Here is a 22655-nt window from a genome sequence, read left to right on the forward strand (position 1 = left end):
CTGGGATGCATTTGCAGCCTACAGCGGACCGTTTCTCTCTCTCTGTCCGTCCGTCCGTCTGGTTCTGATGTGTCTTATCTCCGGCTGGAGAACAATGGGCCGCTTTGATTATTATTCCACTGCAGAGCTGCAGGCGGTGCAGATAAGGCTTCGCCGGTCTCCTATTTAGAAGTGGCAGCCTCGCTCTCCGACCCTTCCCTTTCTCTTCCCGTTAACCTGCTCTGCTCTGCTCCCTGCCTGAAATAGTAAACGAAGCTGCGCGCTGAGCTGAGCTGCAGTTAATTGGCTGCTGCGGTGTGATGCACCTTCAGGTCTGCCGTCTTGTACGGGAGCTGCTGTGGTTGTGGTCGCAGCTTCCGGTTTAATTGTGGCTTTCGGTCTTGAGTTCTTCTTCAACTTCTCACCGTCTTTACTTCCTCATTGTGGTTTTTGTGGGATGTAGGGCGGAAATTAATTGATTTATTGGTTATTTTTTATAGAAATAGCCGAGTCGCTGCCCTAGTTGGGTGATGTCCTGTCATAACTTGGCCAACATTAACTATTAACTACTGCCGACCAGGTTTATAAAGTGATTGATCAGTCAGTTACATCCTCTCGACCACCTGGGGACCTTCACTTAAAGCAGCAGCAGCAGCAGCGTCGTGTCAAAGACGGCAGCGTCCTCGCAGCGAGAGGTCAACCTCCTAATGTCCCGCCGTGGCTCGGGCGTATTGATTAGGTGGTCGTCTGTTTGCACCAGATGTCCGCCACCAGCTGCTCAGGAGCACGTTGCTGCCGTAACGGAGTCAAGAGAGTGGCCGTGCATAATTAATGAGCAGTCAGGACGTAAAGGGGACTGAGGACATATTGCTGGGAGACCTGCAGACTGATCCCGGTCGCATTCAAGCGCTTTTCAAATTGGGTTATGAGGTGAAAGCAGACATTTGTCTAACTGAGTCCTGCACGGATTAGTAGGGGACTGTTTAAAAGTTTAAATCCACACACACACATGTAAAAGTTTTCCACCGGCCCTGAGCGGAAAACGTGGTTTGTTTCGTGGGCAGCACTTCAGCGGGTTACCACCTCACTGTCGACCAGGACTTCCCCTTTGACATATCCACGCTCTGAATCACATGTTACACACACGCATTGTTGTGCAGGAAGACCACGGTGTAGTCACACCAGTTTGTTGGCAGCGAAGGAGACCTGACGATTCAAACTAAAAATAAGTAAATAAGTAAATAAATAAATAAGCGGGGATGGCGATGGCACGGCGATGGCAGAGCCTTTTACGAGCCATCTCGCTGCAGGAAAAGGATGATGACGTGTTCACTAGTTGCTCTCCACCTGAGGTAATATATGTTTATTAAATTTAAAAAAAAGCAGATTTTTATTTTGTAAGTCTATACCTTTGCTAAAAAAAAATACTTTTAAGCCTTTTTCTTTGCTGTAAATGTTTGTGATAAGACTCTCTTACTGAACAGCGCTCTTCTCAGGCTTCCTCCAACATTCCTCGATCCCCATCGGTTACCTCCAGCTGTTTGCTCGCTTGCTCCTGTATATTTCATCCCTATTGATCTCCAGCGCAATAAAAACATCACGGAGACGGTGTCGGGAGGCCTCAGGGCCGGCACGAAATAATGATGACAGGCAGCGCCGTCGACTGGGCCAGTTGTTCATCTGGGTGTTTGAAGGATGCTCTGTCGTCAAGGGGCTTGTCCTGCAGCGGCGATGGTGATGCTCCGGTTTGACTGAACACTTCAAAATCTTTTTATTAAGTCACAGTTTATATTTATTTATTAGAGACCTAATTTGGCGCTTGTTAAAACAGAAATAGGATGATCAGCTATTCTGGTAGAAGCTGCCAGACTTTCGTGACGTCAGCTGGTTTCACTGTCTCAATATCATAAGTTGCCTATTTTTTTTTCTTTGGACTGTCTTCCCAAAGTTCACGATGCATGCTGAGTCACTTTTACTTCCTCATTTCTACCTGACACGAGTCGCTGCCACTCTCTCTTATATAACAACAGCCACTTCCTTCCCTCTGTCCTCCTCCTCCTCCTCCTCCTCCTCCTCCTCCTCCTCCTCCTCTTGAGTTCATCCGGCGGTCTGCTCCTCCGTTGCCGCCGGTCATTCTTGTAAACCGCGAACACACACTGTGGCGACCAGGCCAGGTGACCGTGTACTCTCTCTGTTTTAAGATGTGAAAGTGCGTCCGCCAGCTTCACCCTGAGAGCTGAGAATTTCTTGACAACCCTGCCCTTCGCTTTTATATAACACACACTCTCTCTCTCTCTTCTCCTCCGTCAGACCGTATCTTCGTCAGGACAGGGACGCTCCGAGTCGCCCGTCTACACCAACCTACAGGAGCTGAAGATCAGCCAGACCAACCAGCCCCCTCTGCCCTCCGGCTCCCCCATCCAGAGGTTCGGCGACTGGGAGTCGTACAGGGACCAGAACGGCAGGCACTACTACTACAACCGCTCCACCCAGGAAAGGACCTGGAAGCCGCCTCGGACCAGGGACACCAGAGGAGAGAGCCACAGCGCTGGAGACAGCTCCGAGGTACGAGCCAATGCGCTGTAGAGTAGGTCCAGGTAGATTTAAGAGGCCAGGAGTCACAGGTGTAAAATATTAGGTAGTCGCTGGAAGAAAAGCTCCAGATTAAGACGTTTCGTTTGTGTGAATATCAAGTCTGATTGGATCTCGGTGAAAGAAGGAGGGGCAGAAACGTGGAGGTAGAAACACAACCAGTTGTTCAGGGAAGTGTTTGAAAAGATGAACGAAGCCAGAATCAGTGCAGCTACGGTTAAAACATCTCGATCATCGTCTTCTATTGACTGAAAGCAGTGAATTCAATAAAGCAAAGGGGAAAAAATAAACGTCTTCTGTTACATTTCCTGCAAATTTGATCCTCCAATTAGGGTAGAACCAGTTTGTGAATAAAGTTTTATCCTGATTGATGGTTTGAGGCCTGTAAACACACATATATATATATATATCCTCTCAGATCATTTTATATACCTACCGTCCATGTAAACATTTAAGTTAGAGTAGAGCTGAGGAGATATCGTCCTCTGACACTCCTCCTCCTCCTTCTCTACATTCGTTAATACACAGGATTCGATGTTACAATCCCTTGTGCCAAGATCCCAGACAAAACACATTTAGAGACCTTGTCCAACTGAGAAACCCTAACAAAACCTTCAGTTATGAGATATTACGATTAAACCTACAATCTAAATGAACTAAGTAAATGCTGCAGGCTTATATGGCCCGCTCAGCAGCTAAACAAACAAAGAAATATCAGATACCCGGCCTAGTCAACAGCAATATGCAGCATGTCATTGGGGTTTTCAAGTGGGCACCTCCCTTCACCGATGTTTCGTTAACTTAGGCCCACGACACCTCGAGAAGGTTTAACAGTGACTTCCAGCGTCCTGGAGTCACCCCCCTCCACACTGCCACTGCAAAACCCCGTTTTCCTCACCATTCAGTGACTACTCTACACGACCGTAAGCAGACGTGTACTAGAAGAATCTGAGAAACACGTGAACACCTGGTTAGTCGCCGTAGAAAGCAGGTGTGTCCGTCATTTAAGGTGGGAGACACAGACCACCCCTTCTCGTCTGAATGTCTGAGGCAAAGATAAACAGGGCTGGGTCAATTTTGCAAAAGAACAAACACTCATTGTCAAAGCATCCTGACTCAGAGACGAACACGTCACGGCAGCGCAGAGTGAGGCAGCTCCTTTCAGCCCCGTAATCTGAGTTTTAAATTACATCAGATACGTGGAATACGTCCAAATTAAAGTTCTGGTTTCGTTTCTGACACACAGCTTGATTTAAAAACCAAAAGAATCTGGTCCTTGTTGCTTAGTTTGTAAACGACTTCATCTGATGATTAAACTCTGAGGGTCAGACCACATCCGTCTGCATCATGCAGGAGTCATCTCTGATTCACATTCAGCCTCCGTTTCATTAAACGTCTGCACCACACCGCCACCTACAGGCCGACAGCTGTCACGTCAGCTACTCCGTGCTGCAGATTTTACACCTCACTGTCTGAAATCAAGTCTGCTTCCTTTTGGCTCCTCTGGTTCTCTGTTCTGTATTAAACTGGTGTTTCTGATGTCTCGTTGTTTCTGGGTGACTTGTCTTTCCTCTTCTTTGACTTCTCATGGTGAAAATTACATCCTCTTTTCTCTCTCTCTCCCTCCCTCTTTCTTTCCGCACTGAACGGTAGACCACTCCTCTGTCGCTCTCGCCCTCTTTCCTCCCCTTCCTCTCGCTCTCCATCGGTCGGCTGCAGCCTCTGTCGTCGGAGGACACCTGCTTCAGCACCTACTCTAGCCAATCAGACAGTCAGTATGGCTCGCCGCCGCGTGGTTGGTCGGAGGAGATGGACGAGCACGGCCACACGCTGTATGTCAGCGACTATACTAACGAGAAGGTATCGGCCGCTCGTCGCTCCGTCTGCTGTGTCTGATCTGTTGGGGGGGTTTTCTGGGTCTGCATGGGGCGAGCTGGGTGGTGGTTTATTTCCTTCACACTGACTCGACATTGCACGAGAGACAAGAGAACAGTGTTTGTATTTGAATAAAAGATTTGGAACATGTAAACTAATATATTTGTGAAGAACATTAGAGTTTATGCTTAGGAGGTTTTAAAGTATTGCACAGATAAAAGAGAGGAATCAGGACTCACTGGTTGGTTTTCTGCTTGTGTTTTTTGCCACCAGTGGTTAAAACACGTTGACGATCAGGGAAGACCGTACTACTACAGCGCAGACGGCTCCAGGTCAGAATGGGAGCTGCCGAAGGTAAGACACAGAAGGAATCTGACTGGAAACCACACAAAGTTCTTGTCCGAAAGTCGTTCTGGAGTCTCTCCCTTGGGACCTAATTATGCTCCTGCTAGATCTGACTGGCCACATAAATCGTTTGGGTGTAGTTCATGCAGTGATGGAAAGAAGAGTAGCAACGATGTCGTCATACGCGTCATCTGAGAACAGAAAAGAAGTTTAATTTGTTTACAGCAGAAACAGGCTCTGACACACGACGTGATGAAATCTAAGTGTAGTTAGCAGACTCATATTCTGATAAGAAGTCGAGCTGTGACTTTTAAAGTGAATATTACATACGTTAGACACTACCTCTGCTCCAAGTAATAATTACTTCTACACTGTGTTTATTTAATAATTCATTTTAGGGCTGAACCGATACTCTCATGGTATGCAGTGATTTATGTTTTTTTTTTAATTTGCATTTGCTCTGAGTTACAGTTATTTTACTGATATTTTTAGTCTAAATACAAAAAAAAATTCGTAAAGTTAAAGTTAATTAGATCTATTGTTAGTATCACTATTATTAAAAATGTCTTTTGCATCAGTGAGCCCTCGCCATAGACTGTATATAAATATGGACACTTGAACGTGCATCAACATTATATTAACTACCTAAAATGACAGAAACCATCCTTGAAAAAAATGTATTTAACGTGTATTTTAGTGTTTTAGTTTGGCCCAAGTCCCGCCCACTAACATGGAGGGGGCGGAGCTTATGACCTATACTGCAGCCAGCCACCAGGGGGAGCTCTACTTGCTTCTTTAAGACTTTAAGAGACAGTACTTTTAATTTCGTTTGCAATGACAAATAAAGACATTCATTCATTCATTCATTCTCTTTTGAGGGGCCTTGGTTGGTGTATCATGACACAGCTAATTATTTTATTGACTAATCAATAAATTAGTTAAAGAAATACGGCCAACCCATAGACGCTATATAGAGACAGAAAAATCAACTGGACTGGCAGAGTCTTTGGAAGACGTTTTCACACTCCAAATGTCAAACAATGCAAAAAATTATACAAACAGTTATGCAAAAGAAGTATTCCGATCTGTTTCTTTTTGCATGAAGATATAAATGAATAATTTCTTTGTGATTACTTGAAACATTTAGTATTTGTGAACATTAGTAGCCTACTGACGTGACTTCCTGTTCCCTCCCCCTGCAGTATAACTTGTCCCCTCCTCAGCCGTCCGGAGACGGTCCAAAGACTCGCAGCCTGGACAGGAAGCAGGTGGAGCCCATCGTCCTGACCAAGTGGAGACACAGCGCCTACGTCCAGGACCCCAACGACAAGGTCCGACACCGCTAATCTGCAAACCACAGATTTGCTACAGATTTAGTGTTGATGTTGTCACTGCTAACAAAAACATTTTTCAGCTGAGACGTAGATCTAACAATCCTTTAACGCCTCGTTGCTCTCTGTAAGATGTTTGAGTTGTAGACTCGTTGCTTTACAGCGGCTGTTAAAAACCAGGCGTTCCCGTTCGGGATCCGCCCGCCCGCACCCGTACAAACCTCAAGTCAGTAGCCTGTCACGACCCACCAATCAGAAGTCCGTCCACAAATCTGAACGTACAATCAGCTTGCATGAAGATAATCAAAACAGCAACAGGAGGAATTATTATTAAACCTTCTACTTCACCGTTAGAGTTGATTAAACCTTCTTTAGTTTGAATCATTAAAGAAAAAACATTTCCACAGACTCCAGAATCATCTTCATATAAAGGTTTGATTGATGAAAGATGTTTGCATGAGCCTCCACTTCTTGATTGTTTTATAACTTGGACAACGCGCAGGTACTCGACACGGCTTTCACAATCTCACTGCTAATTGCCGTCACACTCCTGCGGCCGCCTGTGTCTCCTTAACCTCGCATCGTCGTCTCATTAACCTTCTCTTGTTTTGCCCATGTGACAGTGTTTTTTTCTCCTCACTAGGACGCTCCTCTGGGGCCCAAGCCCCCCTCTCCTGACTCTGACTCCTGCCCTTCGTCTCCCAAGCCCCCCGCCTCTGTTAGTACTCACCACTAACCTCACCTCTCCTCACCTCCTGCAGGATTTTGGTCTTGGTTTTATTGTTTTTTTTACTTGGAAACTGATTTTTAGGCAAAGACAACCTTCATAGCTCACTGCATGGTTCCTACACCGGTCTAGAAATAATTGATTCAGACATTTCACATAAAAATCAGTCACAGCTAAAGGAAATCTGACAAGCCTGTGTAGGAACACTGTTAATAATCAGTGCCACGGGGCATAGAAGTATGAATGTTTAAATCACACACATTTATTTTCTTTAAATATAATTTCTCTTCCTGGGTGGCTGATCTAGCACCTTTAGCTTGCTCTCATTTATTTGTGTTTAATCACAGGGCTTTCTTGAGTGGGAATAATAGTACAGTAGCTGTCTGGTTTTATTTATTTTTTTCCTTCCAAGCTGAAAGCTGCCATTGTTCTGGTGGTGGTGGTGCTTTTTGTTCTCTTTCTTTTTTTTTTTTCTATAATGTGAGTGCTTTTTGTTTACCGAGATTTGACAGCGTCTTTCTGATCCAGCTGTGGTTGTCAGGCTTATTCTGTGTCAGTGATGTGTGCTAATGCTTGTGTTTTTCTCCTCCTCCCCCCGCAGCCGTCGGAAAAGTGCGGAGTTCTGAATGTGACAAAAATCACTGAACATGGAAAGAAAGTACGGTGAGTAGCCGTGACTCTGGAGGCGCGTACACACAGGAAACAGGAAGTACTGCTGGTGTAGACCATAGACATATATACATAGACGTCAATGTCGCCGCCGCCATATTGGAGGAGGCAGCTCTGTCCCGCGAACCAATACGAGTCAATGGAGTGAACTTTATTAAGCGTCTTCTACAAAGTGCTGTAAGTTAATGCCTCTCATTTACACATTCACACACGAACGTATATATTCAGGAAACCAAAAACAACATCTGTAACATTAACTACTCAGGATGTAATCAGATGATGTTTTTGGTTCCTATCCGTTCCCTGGATATATACGTTCGTGTGTGAATGTGTAAATGCTTATAGTACTTTGTAGAAGATGCTGAATAAAGGTCATTCCATTGACTCGTATTGGTTCACGGGACAGAGCTGCCTCCTCCAATATGGCGGCGACGTTGACGTACGGTCCAGCGTTCAATGAGGCGTCTATGTATATATGTCTATGGTATAGATGGCGTGACCTACGTACTGTAACAACTAGTTGGCACTGTGTATTTTTTACCATTCGGGTTAATTTTGGTTTCTACTTCCTGCTTCACGTTCAACAATCTCAACTGTAACTTTTGCCGAAAGTTCTCCAAAGACAAGTCCTACAAATGTTTTTATCTCCGAACCTCCTCAGTTAAACTTTCCTCCATGTGTTCCATCTTTATTGATCCAAAACAATACATTAAAAAATTGAGGAGATGGAGAAGCAGCTGGAAATACTAAAGCAGAAACACGCTACAACCAAGCGGGCCAATCACAGCTCTTGTAGTCTGCGTCGCTGTGGTGCGTAGTCACATTTCTGGGGAGGAGGTGCACGACAGGTTACGGCGTTAGGGTCTGCTCTGTTGATGCCGAAGTCTAAACCGCCTATAACAGCGATGATGACATGTTCATTGAGTTTGTGGCGATGATAGAGATAAAAGAGATAAAACCTTTGCAATGTGAAGTGGGCGAGTACCAAGATGAACTAATCTCAACTTTAAGGACTACTAACTCTCGCCCAATGACAGCTGGGATAGGCTCCAGTCCCCCTGCGACCCTTCACAGGACAAGCGGTTACAGAAAATGAATGAATGAATGAATGAATGAATATTCTCCCGTACTAGACTAGTGGCTGAGTTCCAGTTCTCTTTATTTAATTTGTCAGATTCTTGATGTTCTGAGTGTTTGTATCAGCGTCTATCATCTAAAAGTCTTTGAGGTTTGATGCTCTGTCTTCGTGCTGAATAAATACTTAAAGACTTCATGGTGTCTGCTTTCAGGAAGAACTGGACGTCTTCCTGGACGGTCCTCCAAGGGTCAACGCTTCTCTTTGCCAAAGGTCAAGGAGGCGGGACGAGCTGGGTGAGTGATGGAAGCCTTTTCCTACTGAAAGGACGGAGATACGTACTGTTGCTCTGCTGCTCTTCTTCATCATTAGACCTCCTCCTTTTTCATCCTTTGAGGCTCAGATTTAAACGCTGTCAGATCACTGAGGGGGATTTGGGGTTGAATTTTTCTCTCTTCTGGATGTTTCTTTCACTTCCTATCTCTTTACCCTTTACCTCATCCTCCCATCATCCCTTTCTCCACCTCCCTTCGTACCCCTCCATGCAGCCATACTGCCACAGCGGCTCCTTTCCTGAACTGCTCCTGTCACTGTTGAGTAACTGGAGGCCGTCGGCTATGAAACGTCCTGCTGTGTCTTATGGCTGCTCGGGGCTCAGCCGGGCCTCCTCTGTATGTGCCTCCTTCCTTCCTTCCTTCCTTTTGTGTGCCTCCTCCTCCTCCTCCTCCTCTTCTCCTCTGCATGCCACCTCCCTCCTCTTTGTCAGGCTCTGACCTCAAACCCCTCTGTCTGCTCTCAGTCACACATATATGTCACATATTTAGAGTTTAATCAGTTTTCTTTCAGTTTATTTAATGAAGGTGTGTAGAGGGGCGTTACATTTTCTTATTACACCCTTATTTCTTATTTAGGATTACACGTTTTGAAGTGAAAGCTGCAGAGACGTTAACGAGATGTGTTAAATAAGGTGTCGGTAAAGATTCTCAGTCATCCAGGTCGGAGCTTAAACAAATTCAGCTGCACTTGTTGCTTTTACAAGAAGCTTATTCAGTTCAGTTTAGATGAACCCGGTGGTGGTATATATTTTAAATGCACATTAATATGAATCAAATATTTGTCTTTAAAATAGTTTGGTTCATTTTCCTGTCAAGGCAGAAAAGCATTCTGTTATTACGGCCTCAGCCCAAACTGTTGTTTAGAAGATAAGGAGAGAAAACAAAATCAGAGTTCAAAACCTACATTGACATCTGTCCTGGGAAATTGGGATGTGTGAGCAGACCTTGGATGCATTGAGGTTGCATTTGAGAGATTAATGGATGGAGGGATGGATAGATTGGTAGATAGATAATTCTTTAATTTATCACACGGTGATGACATTTTCAGAAATGTCTTTTCAGGCATATAATTAAGGACAGAAGACAAGAAAAGGGTGGTCATTCCCTTGGTGGTGTGAGTCCTGGGTCACTTTAAAAACCTCCTACTCAATAGCGGTGCTTTTCTAGACTATTTCCTCAAAAAGTCTCTACAATAAAAGTCAGCGTTTGAGCTTTCAGTGGGAGAGGGCGACTTTACAGCTTGTTCCTAAATATGTATCATCTCCTGAAGTCGTGTCGCATAACCAACAAACAGCTGTTCGTGGTTCTGAAACAGCACTAGAGATCCATTACAGACAGCAGCTGTTATAATATTCTACTCCGCCCCGAATGGTGTCAGTGTTTATTCGCATACAGAGCGTGAAACTGAGATCAGGTCCCAAGTTCTGGTTTTGGACGCATGTGGAGACGTGGATTTTGCGTTCAGATTGCCCAGGACGGACGTTAATACAAGGTCTGAACGGGGCCTGAGGTGGAGATAATTTAACGCCGCAGAGGGAAGTGATACGCCATGTAGCGTCGAAGCTGACAAGAAAAATTCAAAAAGAAAGAGAAGAAGAAACAAACGAGCAGACGTGGATAAAGAAATAAGTCGTTTGAGCAGCAAGTTCAGCTTCAAGGCCGAGTTACTTGGTTCTCTTGGAGTTATTTGTGTTGAGTGTAGATGTGAGCGGAGCTGGGATATTGATAAGAGAGGAACATTCTTCATATTTTAATCTAGCGACAGCCCTGCAATAACATAATATACAACTAAACCGCTTTGATAAAACTAACGGATGATACGATGCTGTCAAACTGTTGAAAAACTTTCAAATTTTGGCTCTGCATGTGCGCTGTTACCATATTAGCCTGTTAATTCTCCCACACCGGCTGTTGCATGGTTAACAAGTCAAGGATGAACGTGCTCTCCGTGTGTTAACCCGCCTTCCTCTGATGCCTTTTCTGTTTCCGTCCAGTTTGGAGGTCAGTCCAAACCAGAGTTCACGGTGGACTTGAGGGGCGGCTCGGTGGAGTGGGCCTCCAAAGACAAGTCCAGCAAGAAGAACGTCTTAGAGGTGAGGAAGTTCTCCATCTCGTGTAATGTTTCACGTGACTCTGTGAGCGAGCTGACAACCGTGAAAACGTTGCCTCTCTCTCTCTCTCTCTCTCTCTCTCTCCCCCGAACGCAGCTGAAGACCCGACAGGGCACGGAGCTGCTGATCCAGTGGGATAACGAAGGCCTCATCAACGAGTGGTTCAGAGCGCTGCAGGACTCCATCAGCACCCACGTGAGGACTTAAATGACTTTACATTTGGATGCAGCAGCCCACAAGAATCAGAATCGTTTCCTAATTCTATCACAGCAAACTAAAGATAATAAAAGAATCTCACCTGATGCAGTTTCCTTTTCCCCTAGAGTCTAAAGGCCACCGGTCGAGGTATTTTACAGCTGTGGTCGTATCTTACTTCCTCGTCTGTGTTGTTGTGTTGTTTTGTGTGTGCTAGGCTTGGGAGTCTGATGAGGCCATAGAGGAGGACATGCCCGAATCTCCTGGAGCGGAGAAACACGACAAGGAGAAAGAACACAGAGACTCCAAGAAAGGCCGAGGTCTGTGCGGCGCTGCATGACATTAAACACGTTTAGGGTATCTGAAAAGTAACAGACAAAAATATATATATATATATATATATATATATGAGGCTTAAAATGAAAGCACAGAAGCAACTCCAGAAGCCACCCCCCACGCGTCCTGCTCCCACTATAAAGCCACTTCTTATCAGTTTCATTCCTCGCAAGACCACAGCGCAGTTGCCACCATGGCGAGCAGCGCTCTGCGGCGAGTGGTGGATAACGTCGTCCTGTCTCGTTTCTCCTCCGCAGCCATAAAGCCCTCGGCCAGCATGGAAGCCAACGACAACAAGAAGACCAGGCACAAGCTGAAGAAGTTCCTCACCCGCCGTCCGACCCTGCAGGCCGTCAGAGACAAGGGATACATAAAAGGTGCAAGAGGGGAAACATTAACGACGACACGTTCATGTTTTTCTTTTCTCAAATAACTGCAAAGCTCAAGGATCTTTAGAGTACAAGAATAGAAAAGCGTATATTTCTGATTTTAAGCTTCACTGTTGCTTCTATTTTTATTTATAACTATGTTTTGACGTTTTACTCTTATTTATTTACCATATTTTTTTCTTTTTATATAAATCTGTCGGCTCTAAACTTGACATCCGGTTCCTGGAACTAGCCGAGACAAAACATCCATAAAAATTACGTGACTGCTGTTGTAAACCTTCTTATTAGCTCCAATAACATCTAGTAAAAAAAACAAACAAAAAGGACTTGGACCGTGTTGTGACGCCGGTCTCGTCTTCCCCCGTCCTCAGACCAGGTGTTCGGCTGCAGCCTGTCCAGTTTGTGTCACAGGGAGGGCGACACGGTGCCGGACTTCGTCAGGATGTGCATCGACCACGTGGAGAACAACGGTGGGTTCGAGGTCGACTCAAGAGGAAACGCTTCTGGTTTCTGTTAATGTCGAGTTTTCAAACACAAATCCCACACTGGTTTGTTTTTACACTGAGTGACCTACGGGACAAAAGTCAAGGCATGGACTCTAAAAGGCAAAAACACCATAAAAATAGTATAAGTTAGTTTTTTTTGTACATAAATCTTTTAATCACCTTCAGTCCTGTTCATAAAAACCAAATGTTTGATAAATTTTATAATTTAAACCCTTTAAATGCCAGCGTTTGTACAAAATTTTCTTAAAAACACACACAAACTGAAATATTTTCAATAATCTGAATGCAAAGTGGGGATTATTACAGGGTTGGAACCATTAAGGGACAATAATGAAATAGAAACACACACATATATATAAAGAATGAACATATACTGTGTCTATGTCTTGTTTTCAACTCGCTAATGTTGAAACTGTTGTTGTTGTTCCCCTGCAGGGTTGTGTATAGACGGGCTGTACAGAGTTAGCGGGAACCTGGCCGTCATACAGAAACTACGCTTCGCCGTCAATCACGGTGCGTGTCTCCTCCTTTTAAAATCACTTATCGAGTAAAATAAAAAAAATAAATGTTACTCAAAACGAGCAGCACCCACTGAGTCGAGTGTTTGTGTCCAGATGAGAAGGTGAACCTGTCGGACGGGAAGTGGGAGGACATCCACGTGACCACCGGAGCTCTGAAGATGTACTTCAGGGAGCTGCCCGAGCCGCTCTTCACCTTCGACCTCTTCCCCAACTTTATCAGCGCAATCAGTACGTGCCGTATTTATCCCTCGGGATAAATCGCAGCTGTCCGTATTTGCTCATTCAAGTTCGTTGTGAGAATGCAGGCTGAACTCTTATCAATCGTTTTTTTTTTTTGCAGAGGTATCCGACCACAAGCAGCGAGTTAACGCGATCAAAGAGCTGGTCAGACAGCTGCCCAAGCCCAACCACGACACCATGCAGGCTCTCTTCAAACACCTCAGGAAGTAAGAAAAACACTGGAGTTTATTGATTTAGTTTTTTTTTTTCTTCTCCATATTGATCCTTCCTTTATAGAGAAGAACAATTCTCTCTTCTGACTAGTGTCTTCAATCTGTGAAAACAAAGATGTAAAAAAAGAAAAAAAGGACAGTTAAATATTGATTGATGTGTTTTTGTAATCAGCAGCTCGTCTGAAAAGATGTTTGTCAGAATATGAGTCTGGTAACACGACATTTGGATTTCATTATGGGACGTTTTTTAACTGATACGGGCGTGAAAATACCGCTACAAGCAACTGGACAGTCCTCCAACCAATCAGAGGCACTTAAGGCTCTTTTAGGGACATAGACGCTGTAACCTGTCTGGATTGCTCTGTAACAACGCCACCCAAACACTTGTCGGCGCTGTCTTTTATTCTGCCAGTCGGGTTAATTTTTGTTTCCACTTCCTGCTTCACTTTCAACAATGGCGACTGAAACACGAGTCATACAAACGTCTGTATCTCCAAACCTCCTCAGTTAACCGTACCGATTCTTTATTGATCCAAAACAATCAATTTGAAACTTGTGGAGATGGAGAAACAGCTGGAAATACTAAAGCAGAAACATGCTGCTACCAAGAGGACCAATCACAGCTCTTGAGGTCTGCGTCGCTGTGGCGTGTAGTTACGTTTCTGGGGAGGTGCACGTCAGCTACGACGCAGACTGCCTATTAGTTGTAAACAAATTCAACTCCACGGCGCCCATGACTGCATAAACCACGCACAAACAGATCACAAACAACGGATCTTTGCGAGGAACGAAGAAACTCCAGACCAACTTCCTCCAGACGGGGGAAGGTTGATCTGGCTTCCTGGCTAGACATAGACTATAAATGATCACTCTTAATCTCTAGCAACAATCTAGATTCAAACTTAACCCTTAAGCTTGACGAAATGAAATGATCTGATAAGATGTATGTGTTGACATGCTCCAAAATATCCATCAGTAGTTCTCCCTGCTGTACAACTTTTAATTTCCAGGAAATAAAACAAAAGAAAAATCTATTTTCATTGACAGTCCTAAAACAATTTAACAGACAGCACTGAACTCGAATTACCTCAAATGTTTAGATGGTTATTAGGAGCTAATATTTTCCTACTAAACAGATTATTAAATGTTTACACCACCCCTCTGAATCTGATTAAACTCCTTGTGATTAATGAGGTCTGTTCTGATTAAGTTGATGTCGTTTTAATTCTGATTATTGGATGTGTTTGTCTTTAAATATGTCCAGCAGGTTTGCTTACTTTTAATATTTATGTCTAATTCTCCATTTTGTTTTTCTTTTGTTCTCTCCAGAGTGATCGAGTACGGCGAGGAGAACCGCATGACCACCCAGAGCGTAGCCATCGTGTTCGGCCCCACGCTGCTGCGTCCTGAGGCGGAGACCTGGAACATGGCGGTCCACATGGTCTACCAGAACCAGATAGTGGAGCTTATACTGCTGGAGTATGAGAACATTTTCGGCAGGTAGACGCCAGAGGATGAGCCGCTCCTGTTTTTGTTTCTCATCCTCTCCCAATGCAGAGCTCTTCCTAACCCGGCTCGGCTCTGCTCGGCTCGGCTCGGCTCGGTGCAACCTTCTTCTCATTCGTCGTCATCGCAATCTGGCTGCTCCGACCTCTGGACCAACGAAAGCCAAAACATACATGTTAACTAACTAGCGACCAAAACGTTTTAGACTCTTTGCACTTCTCTCGTTTTTTTTTTTTTTTTCTCCTGCAGCTACATTTGTGCCACTTTACTGCAAAGGTGACGTCCTCCAGTCCTGACACTGATTTTCTTAATGTAATATAACTCAGACTAGCCTCTGCTACTGCACACATGGACCGAGACCAAAGGAGAAGCGGGGGATCGAACCTCAGCGGCCTCTGTAACAGAATGAGGCGTCAGTATTGGAGGTTTTCATGATGCTGGATGCAGCCTGAACGTACCGTACTGTAAATGTCGTTACTTGTATAGTCACTCCTGTTTGAACCACACTGACCAACACAAGAAACCAAACTGCTGAACTCTCGCTGAACTCGGCTTCGGCTTTAGACGATTGAAGCTGGAACAAGGGCGGGGGAGGGGAAACATTTTTGGCTCTTTTTATTTTTTTAAACGTCTTGTTTTCCTTCTGCTTCTCGTCTCCGTTTTGCTGGACGTCCTCCGAACACGTGAGGTCACTATGACTCTGAATTATTATATCTGCACGCCACCTTCTCGGTTTAGAACAAATCATCTCACTTGAAAAGGCAAAGAAACAGAACGGTACTCAGCTGTTATCTTTGGTGACTAAAATGATATTTCTGTACAGTGTTTATGTGAGTGCATGTGAATAGGGGGTGGATGGATTTATGAATGGATGGATTATATGACAGATGTTGTACAAATAGTAAATATATATATGCCTGGAGTGTTAGAAATATGACGCAAGGGGAAAAGTCACTGTTAAGTGATGGTTGTGTAACCAACTGGACGAGAGGAATGAAGCTATGAACGGGGGATGTGGAGTTTTACCTGTGAGTCAGGTAAAAGCTGTTGACTTTAAAAAACTGGAATAAAGACCTCTAATAAGAGAATTTCCAAAGATATTATTTGTTGTTGTTATTTTTTATGTCTATTCATACATGTGTGCACCTGACTACAAAACAGAAGCTGTTCAGGAATGGTTTGACGAACAAAAAGACGAGGTCAAGGTGTTGACTTGGCCTTCAGATCTGAACCCAATGGAGCATACACTGTATTGCCAAAAGTATTCAGTCACCCATCCAGATAATTGAATTCAGGCGTTCCAATCACTTCCATGTCCACAGGTGTATAAAATCAAGCACCCAGGCATGCAGACTGCTTCTACAAACATTTGTGAAAGAATGGGTCGCTCTCAGGAGCTGGTACTGTGATAGGATAGGATGCGGATGCTCTCTACAGACCTCCAAACTTCATGTGACCTTCAGATTAGCTCAAGAACAGTGTAGAGAGCTTCATGGAATGGGTTTCCATGGTGAGCAGCTGCATCCAAGCCATACGTCACCAAGTGCAATGCAAAGCGTCGGATGCAGTGGTGTAAAGCACGGCGCCACTGGACTCTAGACCAGTGGAGACACGTTCTCTGGAGTGATGAATCATGCTTCTCCATCTGACAATCTGGTGGACCAATCTGGGTTTGGTGGTTGCCAGGAGAACGGTACTTGTGCCAAGTGTGAAGCTTGGTGGAGGGGGGCATTACGGTGTGGGGTTGTTTTTCAGGAGGAACAGTTTGAGGATGACCTCTTCCTGTTCTAACATGATTGCGTATCAGTGCACAAAGCAAGGTCCATAACGAAGGAAGAACTTGACTGGCCTGCACAGAGTCCTGACCTCAACCTGATAAAACACCTTTGGGATGAATAAGAGTGAAGACTGTGAGCCAGGCCTTCTCATCCAACATCAGTGTCTGACCTCACAAATACAGTTCTGTAAGAATGGTCAATAATTCCCATAAACACACTAATAAACCTTGTGGAAAGCCTTCAGAGAAGAGTTGAAGCTGTTATAGCTGCAAAGGGTGGACCGACGTCATATTCAACCCTATGGATTAAGAATATATATATAATTTGCTTCAATTTTTATCAATTTTGTAGTTATTTACCTTTGTTTTAAGTTAATTATTTATTTAATAAATACATAAATGTATATTCTTCTTTTTTTTTTTTTACATAGCCTATATATGAATTTATTTAATTATTATGCAGATGAAGTGATGCGAGGAGTCATTTGTTTATTTAATTATTTATTATTTAATCTAAAAACCTAAAATCCTAGTTTTAGGCAATAACGAGAAACTTTCAACAAGAGCTTCTTTGTAACCATGGTAACTCCCCTGCCTGCGCGCGTACGCCGTGCTTGCGTGCGTCAATGGCGTCGTTAACGGTTTGCCTATGTAAAGCTAACGGTCAGCTACGTTAGCAACTCAGCTAACATCAGCAACAAAGCCTCACGACATATTTTGGCACTTCTTTTTGTACGATAATTTGGATTTAACAGACCGATGATACAAATATAAAGTAGATGAGTGGATTGTTCTACAAGAGGACACGATCTGTTTACTCCTTGTGGACCAACTGTAACAGTTGAGAGAATCCAAGCTAAGCTAAAGCTAAGCTAGCGAAGTTCACCTGAAGCTAACTACAAACTTCCAGATACCTGTCAACCGAGCAGAAGGTGAGTTTTTTAATTATATTATGTAAATAGAAATTTAATTGGTTTCGAACTGTTACCAATATTGTGATTTTAATTTTAATTTTATTTTATTGCATATTTTTCCAAATTTAAAATTAAATTCTAAGCTAAAAAGAATGGTAATTAATTAAGCGCACCTAGATATAATTTAAAACAGCAGTCCTGCAACAATTATTAATTAATTAACGTTTTATTTGTTCGCGTAAAGTCTGTGGTTTGTGGAGCTTCATTTCATAACTAATCACATTTATTTTTTAGCTTGTAAAATAAATTGTGATGCTGCTGATATTCAGATTCAGATTCAGAAAACTTTATTTATTCCAACAATTCATTTGCAGCTTTTGCACATTCATTCCCTACACAGTCAACCAATCAATAAACAAACAAGCAAGCCAAGGAAACAATAAGTGCATGGGAACATAATAATCAATCACAAAATCAGTGCTTTTTAAAGATTAATGAAAGACTTTACTAAACGATTTGTCCTACTGATGGGCACGTTACAGCGACGAACAGAAGGCAGCAATAAAAACTTGGTGGACAAATTGTGATCTGGTTGGCTGATTACTGCTTTTTCTCGTTCCTCCCAGATTGTGATCCCAAATATGACGTGATGTGAAGTCTTGTTCAGAACCTCTGAACATTTGATAGTAGATTTTTTACTTTGCTGACGGCAGGAATCGTCCCAGAAACAGCCTCTCTACAGTCGGTGTGTGAGCCTAAAACATTATAATGAGAATCCTATTGGGGTTGTGTCACCCTCATTTGTTTATAGTGGCAGGTTTGGAAGGTGTCTGTTCATCAATATGAGGAAAACTGTCAAATATGTTGAAAGACTTGTGTTTGTTGGCGTTTCAAATTAGAAAATCAAATGAGCTGGGTTTTTAGTTTCACCTCAGCCAAAGAGCTTTAATAAGAAGTCACACATACGCCGCATACAGATACTAAATAATAGCTGAAATGATTTATGAGACAATAATGAAATACACATACACGTTTGCTCACGTATCTCCTCCTGTGGAAAGTCATGAGTAAACAAAGCCAGAATAAACTGGATATGGATAAGCTGCTAATCAGTGTTTAATATAAACGAATGCATCAAATATAGGGGTGTCGGACACCGATCACTATCTATTAAAATGATCAGATCAGTATCAGGCTTCAGCCAAGCCCAGTATTTTATATAGTTGTTTGTTTTAGGTCTGTCATAAACTGTAGAGTCTTCTTCTTCTTCTTCTGTTTTAATAGCTGTTGGCTAACGTCAACGCTGCCAAAGAAGAAGACGCCAAACCATGTGGCTAAACGCCGTGTGGAAGAACTTTACTCTGGAAAATGAAGTGAGTCAGACAGAAATTGTGCAATGTGGATGTTTGGTGAGGTGGTAATAGGAAATTGTCATTCAACACTGCCAACGTGATTCAACGCCGACAAAAATAGAACAAAAACAGAATCCACCCAGACGACGACGACAATAAACACTGAAAGCTTATCAAATGTATGTGTAAAGGGTTTATTGTGGTGATAAACACACCTAGTATTTATCTACTGTTTCTGCTTTTTTAGTGCCTTACGCTCTTTGTTTTGGTTTAATGTTGTAAATGTCGTTTAATCTCATTTTTATATCAGCTAAAACTGTGAGCAACAGCTAAAAAAGAACCAAATAAACAGAAATGTCTGCTGCCCTCAAGTGGCCAGAGATGTTAATGCAGCTTTGAAGGACTTGTTTAACGGGTACTCTTATCACATGTGCTGTATTTAGACTGAAGTTACACAAACTGCTGGTATCTGGAGAGGCCTTCGTGGTCCCGCGACGTCACAACCTCATTTTTTTTTTCCAGGGAACAGTTTTGCTGAGTTTGCACGCTCTGTTTTTAAGGACTGTCCTACTTTAAATTGCTCCAGTTACAGAGTTACGCCTGAGAGATGAGGTCAGGGTAGTAGGGTAGTGACTGAATACAAATCCTCCTGTTAAACTTTACTTTCTGATGACTTTCACCTTAATTAAGTCAGTTAAAAACATCAGGTTTAATCCAGTGAATGTATTGAGGAAGTTTTCAAAATGGTGTTGCCCACTTTCCACGCCTTAATTTAACGATGGCATGTGCTGCAGGGCTATATTATTTTAAAGCTTTTTAATGCAAATTTATGATTTATGAGCACAGACGGTAATTTGACTTGACTAAAATTTGAATTTATGGTTTAAATTGAGCGTAAAAGGTTTTAAAGTTTGTTTGAGTGAAAATTAAATGTTACAAGTCCCTCAAAAACTATTATCAAGTATTTTTTTTTATGAATGAAAATGTCCAGAGGTAACATTACGCTGCTCGTTTTTGATAAAGATGTATTTCGTTTATAATAGAAAAAGGCAGCAAATCCCCATTATTTCAGTGAGTAAAACCAGCTGTTTGGAGGAGTTATGCCTTGAAGCCAGCACAAAGTTCCCCCGCCTTTAAACACTGACCTTGCAGTCTGTCCGCTTGAGCTGAAATAAGAAAAGCTAATATCAATACCCTGTTAATTTAGCCTTTACGGAGCGAGGAGGTTCCCTCGGTGTGTTATCTTTGCTGTTGGTCCTCCACAGAGGCTGGCGCCCCGGGCCCGGTGTCAGGCTCCATCGACGGGGACCATCATTAGCCGCCTCCCCGAGAAGCTGTTCCCTGCTCCACCATCATCCACTCTACTTCACCCCCCCCCCCCCCCCCCCCACCCCAGCCCTTTGTGGCTCCCGCTGATAAGGCCAAGCTAATATCTGCTCAGTGTCTCGCTGCATGGGAGTAATAAACCCAGACTGAGCCGCTGTCCTCTCCGTCGGGACAATAGGAACTGGAAGCTGGCTCTTAAAATGCACTTTTGAGTTTTGTGATCTTTACGTTGCGCTTAAACATTTTTTGTTTTACGTTAAAGTCAATGTTAAATGTTAATATATGTCTGAAATTTAATGTATGAATATTAAACACTCACAAAAAAAAGCTTCATTGGTAAAAATGACTAAATATTTATATTGGCCCACTAGTTCACCTGCCCACAACTTTGTAAAAGGGTCATACATTTAGTTTCTTTTTTTACACTCACACATCGATCAGGCATAACATTATGACCACCTTCCTAATACTGTGTAGGTCTCCCTTGTGCCTGCAAAACGGTTGTGACTCATCAGAGAATGGACATGGGACTTCTGAGGATGTCCTGTGGTGTCTGGTAACAGGATGTTGTTAGTGGGGGGGCTTTAAGGGGAGGGGCCTCTGTGGATCATCCCACAGATACTTGATCAGTTTGGGATCTAGTGAATCTGGAGGCCAGGTCAACACCTTGTGGTGTTCTTCATGTTTTTTTGAGTTGTTTCTAAAGCGTTTTCACTGCTGCCATCAAGGAGTGTCATTGCTATGGGGTGGGGGGTGCCTGGTCTGGTCTAGGTTGGTGCTACATGTCTAAGGAACATCCACACCAATGAATGAATGCCAGGTCCAAAAGTTGAATTGTCACAAGACAGATAGATAGATAGAACATGTCCAGCAGCTTAAACAAATATTAAATGACCTTAGACTCCTGAGGAAATGGAGACGGCTCTGACCTTCTTCGCATACTGAGTCTGTGTTAGCTGACCAGTCCAGTTTGTGATCCAGATGTAGACCCAGATATGTATAGGTCTGAATCACCTCTACACACTGTCAGTTCTTCTATCAGTGGTTCTGTTATATGGTTGCCAGCTTTTTAAACGTTTATCCATGATCTCATTACTGCATCTGAGCAAGGTCGCCCAGGTGTCCTGATCCCGAGACACCTCCTCTACGTCTTCCTGGCGTGATCCCAATGAGTTCCCAGTAAATACTCCCACCAGTGGACCCTGTCTCTGGCCCTCTGGTCTCCTCACTGTTGGACATTCTGATAATTCACCTTGTTTTCTCTGTCAATAACGGTAAAGACAGAAACAGAGATTGACTACTAAACTGAGAGACTGTGAGAGACTGGTGCAGTGTCCTAAAGATGGCTTCAGTCCACCTGTACCCTCCCTCATAGACACAACCTTGAGACACAACTCTCTCCCTCACCTGCAGTTTATTTTAAAGGCTCTGTGTGTGTTTTTTAATCAGACTTATGGTTGTGCTTTAATTAATACAGCAAGCCTCGCATTAATTTACGTTTCTTTAAACAGTTGAGTGACAGCTGGCCTCAGAGGATGGAGACACATCGCATCCAAGGACGGACGGATGGATGGATGGACGCTGGCAGATCAACACACACACACACACGTCTTTTATCTCCTCACTGAGCGTCTGAGTGTGTGTTTGTGAGCGTGTGACCACCCCCCGAGGAAATCCCTTCATATCTACGCTCATGTAAATGCAGACGAGACCACCTCAGTGTGTCTAGCTACTCGTTCTGCATGAAAATCACCTTCTCTTTAGTCATTTAAACGCACACCAGCTCTGCATCATGATTACGTTTCCTACAGTCGATGTCGGCGCCGGCCGAGACTGTACGCTGACAGCCAGGTGTGTTGACATGTCGCTCACTTTATTCTCAGAGACTCCACTGGATGGAAACGAGATAGAGGGAGAGAGAGGAACCACTTCAGACCGGGCTGCTTTGCTGTATAAAATGATCCTTGGTGGAATTCCAACTAGTTCGGTGAGTAGATGTTTTATAAGAACTGGTTCACGTTACAGACATTAAACACTGGCAGTTTTCCACAGGGACAGACTGGCAATGATGCTTTACAGCGCAGGTCCTGTGTCTCTTAGTCCATCTGTTCATTTGTCTACCAGAGTGTAAACGGACTAAAATAACGTCTGGCTACGCTAAGACTATATCATTCCTGCTGAAATTCCTCAATTCTGTATATCACAAAATTTGTCAATGTTTGCCTTTGAGCTGCTTAGATACGTTTTTATGTGTTCGTTGTCTGTAGCTTGTCTCTGATCTTTCGATTCAAACATGGAATAACTCCATACATGACTGCAGGTGGGTCACAGCCAACCTCTTA

General features: G+C 43.5%; 1 protein-coding gene across 3 annotated transcripts in view; it reads left to right on the forward strand.

Annotated features, from left to right (window-relative positions):
- Positions 1-16048, forward strand: part of LOC311489656 (rho GTPase-activating protein 12-like) — a 55394-nt gene extending 39346 nt beyond the window's left edge. Inside the window, exons 3-18 of one of the 3 annotated variants that reach the window (XM_084546837.1) lie at positions 2290-2544; positions 4225-4431; positions 4720-4800; positions 5994-6122; positions 6766-6840; positions 7451-7512; positions 8808-8889; positions 10923-11021; positions 11136-11234; positions 11452-11554; positions 11828-11947; positions 12331-12429; positions 12901-12978; positions 13080-13214; positions 13327-13432; positions 14768-16048. In XM_084546837.1, the coding sequence (XP_084402963.1) occupies positions 2290-2544; positions 4225-4431; positions 4720-4800; positions 5994-6122; positions 6766-6840; positions 7451-7512; positions 8808-8889; positions 10923-11021; positions 11136-11234; positions 11452-11554; positions 11828-11947; positions 12331-12429; positions 12901-12978; positions 13080-13214; positions 13327-13432; positions 14768-14942 (1905 nt within the window). In that variant the 3' untranslated portion in view covers positions 14943-16048. The remainder of the gene's footprint in view (positions 1-2289; positions 2545-4224; positions 4432-4719; positions 4801-5993; positions 6123-6765; positions 6841-7450; positions 7513-8807; positions 8890-10922; positions 11022-11135; positions 11235-11451; positions 11555-11827; positions 11948-12330; positions 12430-12900; positions 12979-13079; positions 13215-13326; positions 13433-14767) is intronic. The other 2 variants (XM_084546838.1, XM_084546839.1) reach the window with 2 other exon arrangements.
- Positions 16049-22655: the final 6607 nt, after the last annotated feature.

Source organism: Chelon labrosus (assembly GCF_963514085.1).
Source record: "Chelon labrosus genome assembly, chromosome: 6".
Lineage (NCBI taxonomy): Eukaryota > Metazoa > Chordata > Actinopteri > Mugiliformes > Mugilidae > Chelon > Chelon labrosus.